General features: G+C 40.2%; 1 protein-coding gene across 7 annotated transcripts in view; it reads right to left on the bottom strand.

The window, feature by feature from the left end:
- nav3 (neuron navigator 3) overlaps nucleotides 1-17,161 on the bottom strand; it is a 160,140-nt gene extending 142,979 nt beyond the window's left edge. For all 7 annotated transcript variants that reach the window (XM_079622177.1, XM_079622181.1, XM_079622179.1 and 4 more), the window contains exon 1: nucleotides 16,427-17,161. In XM_079622177.1, coding sequence (XP_079478303.1) covers nucleotides 16,427-16,702 — 276 coding nt within the window. In that variant the 5' untranslated portion in view covers nucleotides 16,703-17,161. The remainder of the gene's footprint in view (nucleotides 1-16,426) is intronic.
- Between the last annotated feature and the right edge of the window lie 527 nt (nucleotides 17,162-17,688).

Here is a 17,688-nt window from a genome sequence, read left to right as displayed (position 1 = left end):
ACATGGAAAAAACGACTTTACAAGGACACTTTGGCAGAGGCGCTGGTTTTAAACGAACAGACCTGCCATTTGCATGTTTATCACACAAGTTCTCTCTATCACATCCCTAATTAATTAACTCATATGTGAAGCTCAATGAATATTAGTACCTTTGGGCAATCTGTAAATAATGGCTGGAAATCATAGCTGGGGTACTTGAAGCTACAAGAGTAATTAAAAACAAACTTTGAAAACTTCTTCTCTGGCCAGAGGGTAATTACTGTGTGCAGAATGCTTGTAAGAAAACTACTATATGCTGCTCTCAAATTCTGAGAATCCAGTGGAAACACTTTTCCACAAAACCTATTAACCCCAATGATCTAGCAGAGCGGTTTTCATTGTCAGGACACTGTAAAGTTTAGGACAGGCTTAACAGGGAGATGACGACTGCAATTACAAGTAAAACTTGTCAATGAGGGGATAGATTCATCAGTCACAGTCTTGGCCAGGACTCTTTACACACATGCAGTAAGGGCTGTCCACTATCTAACTATATAGAGATTTAATAATAGATTCAAAGGGCAAAAATAGCTCTCAGACTGTCTCAGGAGGAACATGAGAAAGTGGAGACATGGGCTGTTCTGTTATCATGCGGGAAAAGTGAATAACCAGGCTCAGTGACATATGTTAACCCCACACCCAAACTCTCAGAGAGCTCCTGGGGACAGAATCAATTTGTGAATCTTTGGATTGGCATCCTTTTCTCTCTCTAGAGAACAGGAGTTGGACAAAAAGATAGAGACTGTCTCTGTCTTGCTTTTCTGCTTCTTATTTCTCTCTCACACACATTAAGAGTTCCCACCTGAGGGGCCCTGTGCTCAGAGACTGTCCAAATAGGGCAGACATGTATCGGTGAGTCTGAGGAAATGCTGCCAAGCACAACAGTATAAGGTTACAGCAGTCACCCTTGAGAAGCCATCCAGTTTTTCACAAAGTCTCGAACCACACCACCGGCAACAACCAGCGTGACCCTACTTCACTGTTTAACCAACACACCTCAGTAGGTCACTTTGAAGATTCTCTCTTTAGTGTTTGTATGAGTATGATTCTGAAGATGTATCTAAGTCAATGTGTGTAGACTTTTCCCTATCGCTCTTCTCCAGACAGGAAGGACGATGTTTGGAGTGAAAGCAGCGGTTGCAGAGGCAGACAGTGTCTCTGAATCATGGCCCGAGTTGTGAACGTTTGCTCACAGAGGATCCTGCTGGGCCAGCATGAGGCCAGGGCCTTCACCTGACTTGCTCCTGTCCTCTTGCAGCTGTGTAAATACAGACTACGACATATTCGCTTGAATGCACATGGTACAGAGTGCTACACCGCTGGAAGCCAACATAAAAAAACAGGTGAATTTTATAATAGTGTCTGCATGCAAGACATTTAACCATTGTTGGTCTCGGTATATATATATATTTTTATATATATATATATATATATATATACATATATATATACATATATATATATATATATATATATATATATATATATATATATATATATATATATTGCAAGAGTGTGTTAAAGGGCACCTATTATGACATTTAAAATGTTCCTAATGTTGTTTAGGGAGTCCCCAACAACAGTTTTACATGCATGCAATGACAAAAAACTCTTTTGTTTTCGTATAATATGCATTTATTTTTACCTGATTTGCTCACCGACTCCCAAATGATTCGTTTAACGACTCGTTTTTCAAACCCCTCCTCTGCGCGACGCTAATCTGCGTTGATTGGTCAGATGACCCAGCAGTGTTTACAGAGATAATACTTATTTTTAACACGGAGTACAATGATGCTTTAATCAATTAAATTGTATTATAATAATGATTATAGTCCACTGCTTTATAGTTTGTAGTAAAAAAAACGAAAAATAAGATAAATAATTTAATGTTATGTTAGCGAGCATAGCCCAGAGTTCATATTGTAAAAGCACAATCAGTCTTTGTTTGCGTTAGCCCGATGCATAAACATAACGTTTTTACAAAAAAAAAAATGCAGTTACGTTACAGTTATTACTCTATTCTTTAGACAACTCCGAAAACAACGACAAACACTTCACATCTCTCAATACAATTGTCATTGAAGACCTAGAAGCTAAACGGTGCTTACATAACAAACAAAATAATTATTAAGCATGCTACATAAAATATAAAAGCAAAAATTATTAATAACACTTACAGGTTGTGATGCGGAGGAGGAAGCTGATGCAAATACACTTGGAACTGAACCTTCCTTCAATATCAGCCAGCTCGCGAATCCAAGTTTGATTGCATTTAAAAAGCAATCGTCTTGAAAATGGCGCGAGCAAAGCACAAGGCTCGGACTATACTTCTGTGGTATAGTGAATTGTAGCCACTTAGTCTTCAAATGCTCCTCCTTGGGCAGATGAAAAAGGTTTGCTTTTGAGCCGCACTTCAGAACACAGCGTCTCGTCGCCCTGATGTTTTCCCTGCTGGCCTTGGAGCGCAATAAGTGGGCGTATCGTATTCAAATAACTTGACAAGTTGACGTCATCTAGTCAGAGAAAAAGCTTCGGTCTTCTAACGATTCATAAAAATGACTCAGAGTCGACTCTCACTTTTGAAAGACAATAACTTTATATACGGTGCACTTTCATATTTCAAACTTTGCAGGATGTTTTTGTTCACTTAGATCTATGTTACACACTACATGAAAGGTAAATTTCAAAATTCCATAATAGGTGCCCTTTAATCAACTTTAAGCTCAACAGAGCCTTGATTCACTATAAAACAGAGTGGTGAATTTTCACAAAAGTCCTGTGTATTGATGGCACAGACAAGTGCTCCCTTCAAGTCATCAAAACAATCGTATACAAAATTTGTGCATGTGAATGACATCACAATGTCACAATAATGTGAATGTCCATCCTAGATATAATATTGTTTCTAATTTATCAATGCTAACGGCACAATTAATTTTGAATGCCTTTTGTCAACTGTTAATAATTTTAAAATGTAAAAAAAAAAATCCAGACAACGGGCTTAAGAGACCAATCTACATGGTCAAATGCATAAAGCATCAAATATATACCCAATGCACATATTTAGCACCACATTTTGTTGCAGTTGCTTGACACCCCTGTGCCTGTTGGTAGAACAAAAAGGCAAAAAATGTGTAATTGCTCAAAGCATTCATTGTATTCCAACAAAAATATTTTTTGGGGGTTAATTACAACATCCAATCTCATTAGTAGGAACTTCCCAGGACGACTTGAGGGCAGATATTTGTTGACCTTCTTTGAGACAACCATGCATGTATCCGCAATCTCTTTGTAAACGCATTACATGCAGATGCAAGAGAGTCTGTGATGCTGGTTTTACAAATTGGATGAACTACTTAGCACTGATTAGTTTTTGTGTTTAAGCCAGGTGCAGCTATTACACTATATTCTCACAGTTATGAGTCTGACATGTAGGAAATACACAGGGCTTCCTCCAGCATCTGACCTTTTTGTGTACAATCAGCCTTGGCTTGATGTGAACCCTTAAAGCCTCCTCTGAGGGAAGCAGACCACCCCTGAGTTTAACTACACCAAGTGCTTAGAAAATCCAGACATTAGGCTTCGGCCAGACAGCCTGTATGAGAGATCAAATCAAAAACATCCGACACAAATGTAACTTTTTTTCTGAGGAAGCCCAACACTGTTGTTAAATGATTCATTATGGACCACTGTGGAGCAATAGACTTCAGAGACCTTCTCAGTCATAGATAAACCAACGGCAATCAGCAGGTGACCTTTATAAAGATGGCGCTTAACTGCTGAAGAACTGGAAAGCTTAGGTATGGCCCTTAAATGGTCATGTCATATAATCTATAGGCTCAAAGCCTGAGGAGGAGGTTTACATTCCAAAGGCAAAAGTTGTGAAAAAAGACAGAGTCTCCACTGACCAAGCGAGGGGGTAGTGTAGAGAGAGAGAGAGAGAGAGACAGAATCTAAAGAGCAAAACCCAAAAACATATGTACTCATCAATTACTCACAACCTCTGGGAGAGTACTTGTGCAACTTTCAGCAAAGACAAATAGAGCAGTGGCCAAACTCTTCCTTCCAAGAGCCAGGCCCTTATGAAACGGATGCCAGCCGTATGAGAGAGACGGACATAATTCTACATGTCACTGACCATCAACAAGTACAACAAATAGTTGAACAAATTTCTTAAATTATAGTCTTTACAGTAGTAGGAATGGAAGTCCTGTTGGAGCTATCAGCAGGGGATCATGTTGGAGAGACCACAAACGCAATCCTGGCTTAAAGTGGCCCAATAGCTTCACCATTCTGCATAAGTCTATGTTCCGCATAGTGTAAGCGGTGTACCCCTCAGTGCAGACGTGGTCCAATCCAAACATTCCTTAAGGATCTGTCTGCCAGGGTTAAGACTCTCTCTCTCTCTACCAGCGTTGCCCTTCTTAAGGTCTCGACAGAAGGCTTAGCTATTGTTACCCCTTGTCCTGGGTTCAATGGGTTCTCTGGTCACCATTACAGGGTACGGTTGAGTCCCATCAAAGCCAGACCTCTATATTGTAGATCACGCAATGGCTAACTGCAATAACAACTTTTCCTCTTTGTCCTCAATCAAGAGCATCACGTAAACCATAGCCCAATCTGCTCTCTATTTCCTATGAGCAAGAGGAGATGAAAGATCAGGTGCATGTGGCATTCATGCTGCCTCTTGGCCAGACGTAAAAAGGTCCAGCTTTTGGCAAGCACACCTCTTCTTTCATCCCTTCTTCCCACCACTCACACTCCCCCACCGGACCCCCCGTCTCTTTTTAATCTATTCCTTTCAGGGTGCAACGGAAAGCTTATGGGCCCAAAATCTATTCATGCAATCCATGTGAATACAGCGTCTTTTCTGAGTCAGTGAGTTCACTGTGTTTGTCACCCTGTGGTGTTGAATACGTCGGAATGGGGTAGACCTAAAACAGAGGTGGGTCTATTTCTCAAGCTTGCTTGCATTACCTACAGCTATTATAAAAGACAGGCACTTTTTTGGGCAGATTGTTAAAATCAGTTAGTAAGATGTGGTGGGCACGATACAACATTAACTTTATGGCTCAAAGTGTACCTGCCAGCAAAGAGGAGGGATCTAAACTAGAGTGCATCCAGAGTGGTCTGCAGAAAAGAGTAAACAACTGGCCTATTAAAGTGTAACTGCTTTCAGCCCGCAGCCAAGTGCTACTTCAGAATATAAACCTGAGAAAACAAGCTCAGACCCACAAACACACTCTCAACATGCACATAAACAATGAAGGATCAGGGCAAGCCTGGCACGCCTGTAGCTCCTCTGTCTGCCAGGTAATAAAGAAAAGAAGAAGAAAAAAAGACTACCCACAGTAAAATATTGTGCAAAAAATAATACTCCTCAGGTCCAAGTTTAAATGTTTGCCATCATACTCCGTTTCTATTTACGTGGGAACAATTTGATTGGACCACCGGGGATACAGATCCAACCGGTTGACTAATCACTAGGCCTGCATCAAATCAAATGGAATCAAATGGAATTCCGTGAAAAGTTATATGGGTTTAAAACACAATTTTACTCCTCGTTTGATCTTTACATGTTTGTTTATTTTTGGTAATGTGATCATGCATTTAGCTAGCAATATAACACCCTCAACTCCTTTTACCACATTCATTCCAGAATTACACAGTTTTTAAGTCCAAAATAAATGCAAAAAAGGGCACAAATTCTGTCTGACATTACTTTATTGTTCAACTAATGCAGGGTTTAATAAGATTTTTATAATTATTATTTATGCTTGCCTGGTCAGGCTAGCAGTTCCATTGCCATTTCCAATGCCCTGCCGACATTTTCACTAGCCTCACCACAAAGTAATGTAAAAAAAAAAAATGTGTATACATTTGATTAATTTTAGTTTTAAGAAATGTAAAAAATAATATACACATCTAGATGCAGGTGCACATCTACAAATCAGTGTAGAGAATATGACCTTTTTTTTTTTTAATGGCAAACACAAATGGCTGACCTTTTCATTGGCAACAAAGCAAAGGCCCAAAACTCTCAGACTCTTTCTCACAGTTACTGTTAAGCCCTATAATGCATAGTGGCCATGCAAAAAAGAAACCTTGAACCTCCAGCCATGAGATAGGACACTCATTTTACCTAAATGTCACACTTTTGATGAGTTGGTGCAAAACATATATTTATCTTCCTTTCCCCGTCTCCCTCCCTCATTTCTCTTCACCTCACCCGATCTTTCTGCACATCTGTAGTGCTGCTACACTCCAGCATCCTGTTTTTATGCAACTCTCAGCAAAACAGGCTTTGGCCCCTAAGGCAGCAAGTGCAAGGAACATCTTTTGCCCAGAATATAAGAGGTGTCACATGCTGCCACACCTACGAACAATTTAACAGAAAAGCAAAAATTGTTGGCAAGTAGTTCCAGGGCTGTTGCGGTTTTGAAGTACATACAGAGATACATAGCACAGCGTATTCTCAATGTGGTGCTCTTTAGCCTGTAGCGATGTAACATAGCCATCCTTCGCATGACTAATAGCTCCTGTCAACCTGGGAAAATGAATATCAGAGTGCGTTTGGGCTATACGCACCAGCGGAACGGCCCACTTGGATACTGTGCCAGTTCTATGGGTGTATGTGTGGCATATGTGTGTGAGATCAAAGGACAGAAAGCAGGGCACACTCCCACCATGTACAATGTGCTTTTAATCTAACGCTGCCCCTTAAACCTATGTAGCTTAATTAAACCGGATTTACTCCAGATTACTGCAATATTGGCTTACTTAGACTTCACAGAAAGAGGGGCTGTGATCCATGAAAGCTAACTACTCATCCCTTTTCCTCTACTCCCTTACCCAGCACCTCCATCCTTTCCCTTCCACTCAGTTGTTCCTTTATGAAGTCGACAATAAAGCATGGGCAAGAGAGAGAGGAAGCAGGCAGATGTGGGCTTATTAAAGCTCTAAAAATCTGCAGTAGGTGCTTCCATCTGCTTCCAATGCAGCAAGTCTTCTTCATGCACATCTTCTTTCAAGGTGAGCGGGGGTGTAGGCCAAACACACATGACCACTTCAGTGTGCAACAAAGTGCGCAATTCAACTGAACTAACCCTTCTGAAAAGACCAGCATAGTGTGTTATGTTGTATATGCTGGTGTACTAAAATGGCTAAAAAAATGAAATAAAAATTGAAAATGTGAAAATGTTAATTTAAAACTTTATTGAATTAAATAAACACCAATAAATAAAATGAATGCGGCTCACTCTTCCAAACGAAACGTGTATGATTTCTTTCTTCAAGTTTGGAATGACATGAGAAAATTATGTCAGGTGACCTAGGCCTTTAAAAGGTCAGAGGTAACCATATTGCACAATGTACAGATTTGCACATGCCTGCACATACAAAAGTGTTTTCCCCAGCCTTTTAAATGAATAGAATAACTGCAAAACTTCTCCAGAACTTGCCAGATAAATGGACAGAAGGCAATATACACACCACAATGGTCTAAGAGCTTAAGAGAACGTGATTTTGAAGCACCTAAAAAGGATATTACGCCGTTCTGATGAAAATAATACCACAGACATAAACCAACATACCTCTCAGACAGCTTCAAGTGGAAGTGTGTGTTGAGGTACACAAACTAATCGATACCGGGATGACAGCAGTGGAGGGAAAGAGATAACGATCTTGCGATTGACTTGAGTCACCATCTGTAATGGTGAGTGTGCTATCACACGACCTCAGTGAGATACAACGGACCCCTGTGCCACTGTCATGACCGCAGTAATGGACCGTTCACTGAAGGATAACCTCCCCTCCTCACTGGATCATTATGAGAGAATATTTGTTAGCACATTGTTGGGAATATTCAAGGCCCATCAAACATCAACCACTGCGTTAATGGCTGACCTAAAGCATGAATGAACCAATTGGAGGAGAACAGTTTGTTCTCTTTTTCTCTCTCTCTCTATATATATAGACTCAGTAAAGTTTAGGAGCATTATGCTATTAAGGCGATTACACCATAATTATGAGATTAGGAGGCTCTGTTATTCGTCAAGGAGGCACAGAGAGGAGTTTGTGTGGTGAGAGAGAGAGAGAGAGTGAGAGAGAAAGAGAGAGTGAGTCAAAGTTTGTGGTAATAAGCCAGACCCCTTTATGTCTGGTCACCCTGGTCTTGACATGAACAGTTTTGTTGTCAATAAGGCTGCACTTCTGTTTTAAACACCACTAATGAGGAGCTTAACACCTTTCCAAAATAATATTAACACAATTTGAATGATGGGAAATACTTAACCTCTGGTCTGCATGGGCAAGTTGGTGAGGTGGGATACAAGCATAAATATGAAAAATATATATATACAAAAGGTACATAAATAATGGTAAGTAAATATATAGCTAAGTAATTTCAGTGCCACTTGCATTACAAAAATAAAAATATAAACAAAATATTAAAAAAATAAAAACATTTGTGCTGAGTTACAGCAAATGAGCAACTGAATCTGAGCTGAGGCATCTCTGAAAATCGCTTATCTGATCTAGCCTAATGCGTAACTGCTGGCACAACTTTTTTTTATCCGTTTTTATTTTTAAACGGGCTGTTGGCTGGTGTAACCGGACACACACACGCACATACACGGTGAGTTCAGAGTCTGTGTACTTCACAGTTCATTTGCTGCGATCATCTGGGGAAAACACAGATTTAATCATTTAACCTAATGCTGCACTGGGGTAAACCACTGTAGAGGGCATTGAAACTTTCTCACAACAAAATTATCACCTCAAACTGCTTCAATGTTCCTAAGTACTTCCTAAAACGCTTGGCAGTTCTGCATCAGTACAACATTAATTTGTGCCACTGCAGTATTTGTACTTTTGTACCACATTTGAGGGTACGCGCAAAGTCTCTTATGCTCACAAAAGCTGCATTTAATTGATCAAAAACGGTAAAAACAGTAATATTGTGAAACACTATTACAATTATTAACTGTTTTATATTTCAATATATTTCAAAATGTAATTTATTCATGGAATGGAAAAGCTGAATTATTATTATCAATCTTGAAAACGGTTGTGCTGCTTAATATTTGTGCTTAATTTTTCACTAATATTAATATGTACAGATATCATTTGTAACAATCTAAAAGTATCTATAGGGTCACGTGTGATCAATTTACCAACGAATGAATGAATTTCCTTGATGAATAAAAGCTTTTTAAAAAGTAAAAAAAAAAAAAAAAAAATCTGACCCAAACTTTTGAACGGTAATGTATTAAAGATTGAGTCAGACTGCAAGGGGGTTTCTGGGATCTTGTTATACTTGAAGATGCATGTGGCATCGTCGATAAGAAAAATCGTTAAACAGTAGCCAGCAAAAGATTCCTGAGGTGTCCAATAACCTCTAAACATTCATGCATGTCAGTGCACAAACACTGTGAAGGGCTTTGGACTTTTGCCCATGGGGCAGAAAATCCAATGATTCTGTAGCGGGTCACGATGTTATCACGCAGTCTGATTCACAGAATGGCAGACTAACTGAACTCTTTTTGTTTACCTCTTCTCTCCTCTAGGGATGAGTCACGATGGTCGAATAGTCATCTACTAAATGGATATTCAATTATTAAGGTACATTTTCCCCTTAATTATTGTTAGTCGTTTGAACTCGCACTAAGAAAACAAGACCCTACACTAGCATTATTAAACAGGGTTTCCTTAGAATTATTAGTCAAGTTGTTCAGACAACGTCAGGTCGATTATGAAAATATGTAGCTTTGCGCATCCCTCCTCTCCTTTCCTGGTGTGTATTAATGGCATGCTGGGATGTCCGCTCTGTCCCGGTCCCTGCTGATTGCTAATGAGCCCCATGCTTTGGTTTCACAGATGTTCCTCCTTTGTGTCAAGCCAAGAGAAAGTGTGTGTGTGTGTACGCGCACGCGTGTGTGCTTGTGTGTGACCTCTGTGTGCGGCACTGGGCTCGTGGCGTGTAATCAGAGCCAGTTATACAGACAGTGCCAGGTGTGTGCACTGCCTCCATCCCTCTATCATCACAATGTCAGAGAGAGAGAGAGAGAGAGAGAGAGAGAGAGAGAGAGAGAGAGAGAGAGAGAGAGAGAGAGAGAGAGAGAGAGAGAGAGAGAGAGAGAGAGAGAGAGAAGGAGAGAGAGAGAGAAGGAGAGCAGAGGTCTGGAATGAAGCGAATTCTCCAGGAAAATGAGAGAAAGTAAAAGAATAAGTGAGCACATGAAAGAAAGTGAGAGAGGTGGGAAGGCTGTTAAAGTTTATGTAACAAATGACAAATGCGGCTGATTAGAGCAATGAAGGAAAGGGAGTGAAAGAACAGAAACTTTAAACTAGAAGACTGGAATTGGGAAAATAAAGTGAAAGGTAGACTACTATCAGACATGAACCACTTGAGTTTGTATTCATGGGTTTGATTAGCCACACATTGTGTGTCTCCAGAAGTTAACTAATCTGACAAAACCATGTTTTTAAAGTTTAACAAATATATATATATATATTTTCTATAGAAGTTATTCTTAACATTTTTGACACCAAGGCTACCCATTGTCCACAACAATATTAGTTGGCCCCGTGATTTTTTTCAGTTGTTTGTTATTTACATTATATGAAGGGATGGGAACCCCGGTTTAAAAAAAAAAAAAGTTAATGTTGTTGAAGGGGTGAATTAAAATAAGAAATATCTTGATTTGTTGTTATTAAGCTAAATGTAATGCTTGTTTCCTCTTATTTCAAATAATTTGAAGTCATCTTGAGGCCCACGAGTGGACCCCTGGTTGAGAACCACTGATCTACAGAAGGCTATGTTATTAGGTAACTGGTTAAATGTGTGTAAATTTGCCTGCTCTAGTTGCTCCATTCTTTTTGTTCTTTTATGGCATTAAACAACACAGAAGTGGCAGTGTACAGTTTGTCTCCCTCTCTCTGATCATTTATTGGTCATACCTTTGAACTAGCACAATGCCTGGAGGTACTGTGTTTGTGGATATGGCCTGATGTGTGTGAGTAGTATGAAAGTAGTAAGAAACTTTTCTGCAGCTTTGCAGTGCTGCATCAATAAATACCATTCAAGAGATTCAGATGTGGCAGAAGTGCTCGGCCACTTAATGATACTGGTGAACAGAGGGAAACAAAATGACACATGCCAGATCGTTAAATGTTATTAGATGTATTTTTTTTTTCCCTTTAGAATAGAGCTGCGTGCACAGAGTGTTCTTGGTCTCTGGACGACTCACCCCTGTAAAAAACAAAAACACACACACAAAAAAAACAGGATGCCTGGCAAGATCTGTCCTTTAGGTTGCGCGCTGTTTTTCTCACCAGTTTTTCTTCCTGTTTTAACTAAAGGCCGATTTGGCTTCCAGAGACTTTAAATAACTTGCACGGTTGTTTTGAAAACAAACTCCATAATGCAAAATCAAAACACTTACAGAAAAAGTTTAAAAAAATGTTTTTAATTCTTTCATCACTTATGTTGTTTCTTTCTTCAGTAGAACACAGAAGGAGAAATGTTTAATAATGAGCTAGTTGTTCTTTTCCATGGAATTACAGTGGATGGGAGTAAAGCTTTCATACCACAAAAAAGGATGCAAGTAAATAAATAAATAACACAAAAGTGATGCACAATAACAAAATATGTTCAGCCTTCAATCAGTCTTTCGATCAGCTTCAGAAAACTGAAAAATATACCACGTACATGATACTTTTATGGTGCACTTGCATCTGTTTTGAAGTTTTAAAGATTCTTCTTTTTCAATCTTAATTGCATATAATTGCAGAATTTAAAAAAAAATGTCGTGCAGCACGCTCTCTTTTACCCGCGCACTTGTAAACATAACAGTAAACCAGTCCTTGTTCATGGGAGTCAGAATCAGATTTTTTTTATTAAAAAAAGAAACGAGTTGCGGCAAATAGTAAAGGCCTCAAGAAATAAACTGAACAGTATGCCGAGATTATGCCTGATTTTATCTGAATAAACATCATCATCACTCAACCCTTGAGTAGGCATCTTGGGGAAAAATTGTGAATTAGATATAGATATTTACAAGTCACAACTCTTTAGAGAGCTTTTGGATTCGAGTTGAGCTGTATAATGGCTCTGAGCCCCCATCTCTGCTTGTCTAAGGGGGAGCATCATCACTTGTCTTCAGTGTCCTGCACTCTTCCAGATAAGGAGTGCAGCACGCCAGACCACCCATGGCTATGACATGCACAGACAGAAGAAACACCCCACCCGCCGACCTCAAGCCTCAGTGTTTCACCACCGACAGCACCTCTGCTGCTGGGAAACGCTGGCACTGTCCCCTTGCACTCTCAACATTCCCCTCCCTTCCCCATCTAACACACTGTGAGCCACCAGTGGCCTGTTTACATTCCCTGACTTCTTAATCTCACACATACAAATCTTAAATGGGACAAGTACAGAGCTCTGGGGAACCTCCCTATTGGACCACACTGCTGAACACAGTAAGAATGAAGAGGATTATATACATGAGTGTGTGTCTGTGACCATATGTAACGGGATGACCTGAGATGACAAGAGCCTCAAGACAGCTAATGATACCATGAATATATTATTCACATTTCACATAGCTGTAAAAATTTGTGAAATTAAAGAGTTTGTATATCAACAGTATACAAAGTTGTTTCGGACTCTTGTGTCTTTTATTGTATGGACAAAAACAGGTGGAATATTCTTCAAAATATTTTCCTTTATGTTCCAAAGAAGACAGAAAGCATAGGCGACGATTTATGTTCCTGCCGTAGCGTGTGAATCATTTAAATTAATTTATGGTATTAAAAAACAATATTTCTAACACCATGTCCTAACTACATGAGGCAACGCTGCAACGCGCGATACAATTTATCTTTTCCATGTTAATCAGAGTTTTTGTCTTAACCAGCCGCGACGGTGACACGCGACGATTCTATTTTAGAAACGGTTTCTATTTTTCTGCGATATAAAGATATAAAAACACTGATTCATTAAGTAACGTTTGCACATTTAAATCAGCAAATTGAAATGGCGCAGTGGCTTAACTTGTTATGACATCAAGCCCTCGAGCACCCATAGAATCGGTGCCTATGACAGATATTCATACAGGTTTTCAACTATCCCCTTAGGAAAAGTTACACTAAAATTATATATTTTTTAATTATATGTTATAAGCTACTAAAAAGTTATACAGCAATGGAGAGGTCTGAGTTTAATGGAGGCTGCTTTTCATTGGACAACAAATGAGTAAATATTGCACCTGCATTACATCCTATTGTTGACAATCCCGTGTTGACAGTAAGGAGCATTTGGGGGATTTCACATAACTTAAATATAAAAGACTCATAGAGCACAAGGAAACACAACACATTAAGTACATAATTAGATGGCAAAGCAAATGGAAGATTTGCACAGGGCGGAAAACATGTGTCCTTCTGAGAATGGGGTTTTGCTGTCATAATTCTACACTGGATGCTACAACAACATATCAGACAAACCTCATGCAGTATGGAAGACTATCTCCCCCAGTCCATCTGCATTCAAAGCCAAGCACTCAAAGGAGGATTTACAAAAAGCTGTTTGGGACAATAAATAATGCAATAAATATGAGTAGTAAAATATAACAGATGCATTCATCTCAACAAAACATTTCTGGATCGTTATTTTGGATTTATATCAACAACTGTTTTATCTGATGATCTAAACACAATAAAAAATATGTTTACTCTGAACAAGAAGAGAATTCATACTTTTAAGTCTTTATGTCCCAGTTTCAGTCTTGTATAACAGTGAACAACACCCTGTGGAGTCATTCCATTTTCAAGTTATTTAAGTAAGTGCTCTTTAACGCAGAACAAATGAAGCTGAATTAGAAAACTGTTCTGATTTCTCATTTACTAGTTGTGTAAGAGTTCATAAAATTAGGTCTAAATTAATAAAACAATTCCATGTTATTCCTATTTTCTAGACACAGATTTTATTCAAATACCCTGTTGTTTCCTTCTTTGTGTTCATATCTTCTCACATATTATCTCTCTCATCAAGCATGCCGCAGACACACATTCTCAAACACACCTCCTCACTGCCCATAGTCTCAGGTGTATAAAGTGTACAAGGTAAGCTATAATCAGTTCACCAACCAGACCAACCACATATTTCCCCCATTTACCATGGGAACTGCACTGATAACTCTGTAGAGAAAGTGGCTGGAATGATACTTGCATTTTTTACAGTCTCTAACACTGTCATGAGATGAGGCCCTTGCATACTGTAAACTACGCAGGCTTCCTTATATGACTGCTCTTAAGGTGTCCAAAAGAGCTTCTACAGCACGCTCGCCATCTGTTCTCACATTAACCGTTAGGTTGTTCCATGGGTTTACTTTAAATCTTGCTCTGTGGAGCTCCTGTTTGTTTGGAAACTTGATAAATAACACAGGCAGATCACAACACCGCCAGCTGCGCGGTAGACTGATGTACTTAAACGCAAAGTTTGACATGAGTTTGCTGTCCCGACACATGATTCAAATCAAACTGCAGCCGCATAGAGACCGTCTCAACACCAAACAAGGTGAATGTGCTGCCCTCTGTGGGAACGACTACAAACATGTCCAAACAGGCATGTGGGTATAAACAAATCCACCTGTACTGAATGCACTGACATGCCACTACATTATGATCTTTGACAACTTCACTAGCCCCACCAAATCTAGACTGTCAGGAGAAAGCAAGTACTGCCTCAGGCTCTTCAGCCCTTTCAAAGAGAACAGGCAAGACTTGAGTGGACAAGCCCACATTAGTACTAATTGTTCCCTTGTGACCAGTCAGGATGGGACAGGTGGGACATTTATTTAGTTAAGGAGATAGTAAGGTATTAAAAAGTCAGTCACATTTCTTAATAATATTGTAAAATAGTGCTTGCTCAGTTGAGTTTTATGATTAGTCTTAACATTCCTGCTGAATTTTTAACAGCAAACTAAAGTGAAGAGACAAGACTGGTGATTTTTTTTTCGCACTAAAGGCCATGACACTTGAGTGCGTCATGGAGCACGGAGTTAATAATAAAACACACTTCCCCTCTTTCTTGGCCACACTGCCCTCCAGCAACCCCGAACATGCTCATGACCGCTGCACCAGAAACCCTGAGCAGTCAACCACGACCCTGCTTTGAAGTTAGCACGCACTTCCTGCAAGTTACAAGAAAATGCAGCCTTTTAGGATCTAAATAGGGAGCAGGTAAATCTAAGGAAGTCACAATTGAGACAATGGTCAAGATGAGCTTTCTAAACAGGAAAGTCTTTCTTTTACCTACAGTTTACTCTTTTCAATTGTGACAGGCGGGAGTCGCGGGACTAGTAAAACCTCAAATGAATCTGCTTGGCGGGGATTTTGAAAGACTCTCACATCCCTCAGAGTGCCCCGCCTTCCTTCTGTCTCTGCTTCTGTTTCCAGGCAAATGTCTGAAAATTGCTTTCAGAAATATTGGCATGCTTTTCCTTTGAATGGGTAAGAGTTCATGGAAATCCATACATGTCTATCATTCGCTAGCAATTTGATCTGTGCCTTTTTTAATATCGTGAAGCCTGAGAAAAGAGCAGTAGAGCAAGGGGAAAACACCAGCCATATATCTGTAATAGAGCACCACACGTGGGGGATAGGGAGTTAGTGTGCTGCCCCGCTCTGTTTCACACAAGAGTTTCTCAGGTGGCTGAGTCTACCCCGCAAAACACCCCCTAAAACTGCCCCCATGCTTCATTTCACAGATAGAGATCTTAATAGCCTCAGCAAAACTACAACAGCTCGTTTGTAAACTGGAAGTATCAGCCGCATGAGAGACATGGTTTGTAATGATAAACCAGCCATGCTCAAACAGTGCGCATGATTCAGCAAAGTGTGAGTTTTCCTTCAGATATTAAAGGGGTAGCCTATAGTTCAGCTCAAATTTAAATGTTGTCATCATTTCTTTACCTTTATGTCATTCCAAAGTTGTCTGACTTTTTTATTTCTGGGTAAACTTCAATTTAATATATAAAATAAACAAACCATATAATTAATTCAATATCTTTATGTAAAGCATCCAAATTCATGCATATGCACAACTGCATAATGGCCAGCAAGTAGAATAAAAATGTCCAGACATGACAGATATATGGCACCTGCTAAAATTCTGCAATAGTCTGCCAGGCATCTGGCTGATCTATTTCCAAACACGCATTGAAATATAATTCCATATCAATCAAACAAGAACTGTAACCAGCTTTCTCCTAGAGCAACATGAGAGCCACCTGTAGAGCGAACCAGTACCTGGTCTAAAGACCAACCCAAACATGGTACACACGGATGAATGCCTGGATTACATGTCATCATCTTTCTCACTGACCTTGCATATCTTGCTCTCTTCTGCCTGTCTGCTGCTACGTGCCAAAGTTGCGGCTGGAGCTGGGACCAAGGTTGACCTCCTATCATGGATCTCCGTCTTGAATGACAGCTGACAGGAGAGCATAGAAGTTTCTGTGACCCTGAGCTCCGAGCTCCTGGGTGCCAGTCCATGTGCCATGCTGCTTCTCCCTGGGTTCAGGATGGGCAGTGCAGTGTGGATGGGTTTGGACCCCACAGCCGGTTGCCGGAGTTTCGATGCAACGCCAACTACTGGCATAGTCCCTCAGAGTGCAAGTCGAACAGAGAAATAAGGAGGGGAAAAAAGTGGAGGAGTTGTCTCTCGTGGTTTTCGCACACAAGGGAGAGAGAGAGAGACAAGAGCCCTGTGTCTGCTCTTGATGTCTGGCAGGGGCTATACGAGGTGGGAGGGGGGCGTATGGTCTCTTAAAGAGTGCTGCTAGCGGGTGAGAGCGTGGATACGCTCATTCTGTTGCCGACAGCGTGTGCTGCTCTCAGTAACTGAGAAGGCTCCTCCACTACACATTCTCCCCTCCTCCTCTCTCTCTTCCACTCCTCCTCTTCCCTTACTGACAAAGCGCCACTACAAAACCAAACAGCTCTCGGGGGCGTGAACTTCCCGGGAAGGTAACCACCACTCTGCTCTCCTCACTGCCTGATTACCCAGATCTGACTGTGTATCTCTCTTACATACACACATGCACACACCGACTGATCTAACTCTCCGGTTCCTCCTCTGTCATTTGAAGAACATTCCACAGCAGCGCGTCACACTCCGACTGCAACTGTCAAAACAGTCTCTCCATAACCCAGCTCAGATCGGTGGACATAGACACCTCACACTGGCTGCAGCTGGAACAACTGAATGCTGTGATGAAAGAATGAGTGCAAAAAAAAGTACACTCGAAAGACAGTGGAAACATTTGGAGTTGTTTGGAGTAAAAGTAAGTCTGTATATATGTGACAGCCAACACAAACAGATGTTAGAAAAGGTCTACTCTCTTTTATCCCGGAAACAATCCACACTTAAGTTGTTTGTCTAGTTCTCTGGATTTAGCTGCCAAACTCCAATTCACAGTCTCTCTCTTTCTTTTTTTGTGCTGTCAAATTTACTTTCACTCTCATCTCATCTATTATCCCCACCCAGTTTATAGAAATAGTTGGTAAGGGTCAGAAAGAAAGGAAGGCTTGGAGACAGTGGACTGTGTGTTAGACTTTTTGCGTAGCATTTAGTAACGGGTGGAC

Source organism: Phoxinus phoxinus, assembly GCF_949152265.1.
Source record: "Phoxinus phoxinus genome assembly, chromosome: 9".
Lineage (NCBI taxonomy): Eukaryota > Metazoa > Chordata > Actinopteri > Cypriniformes > Leuciscidae > Phoxinus > Phoxinus phoxinus.
Note: the sequence above shows the minus strand (reverse complement) of the source record. Positions and strands in the feature narration are given on the sequence as shown.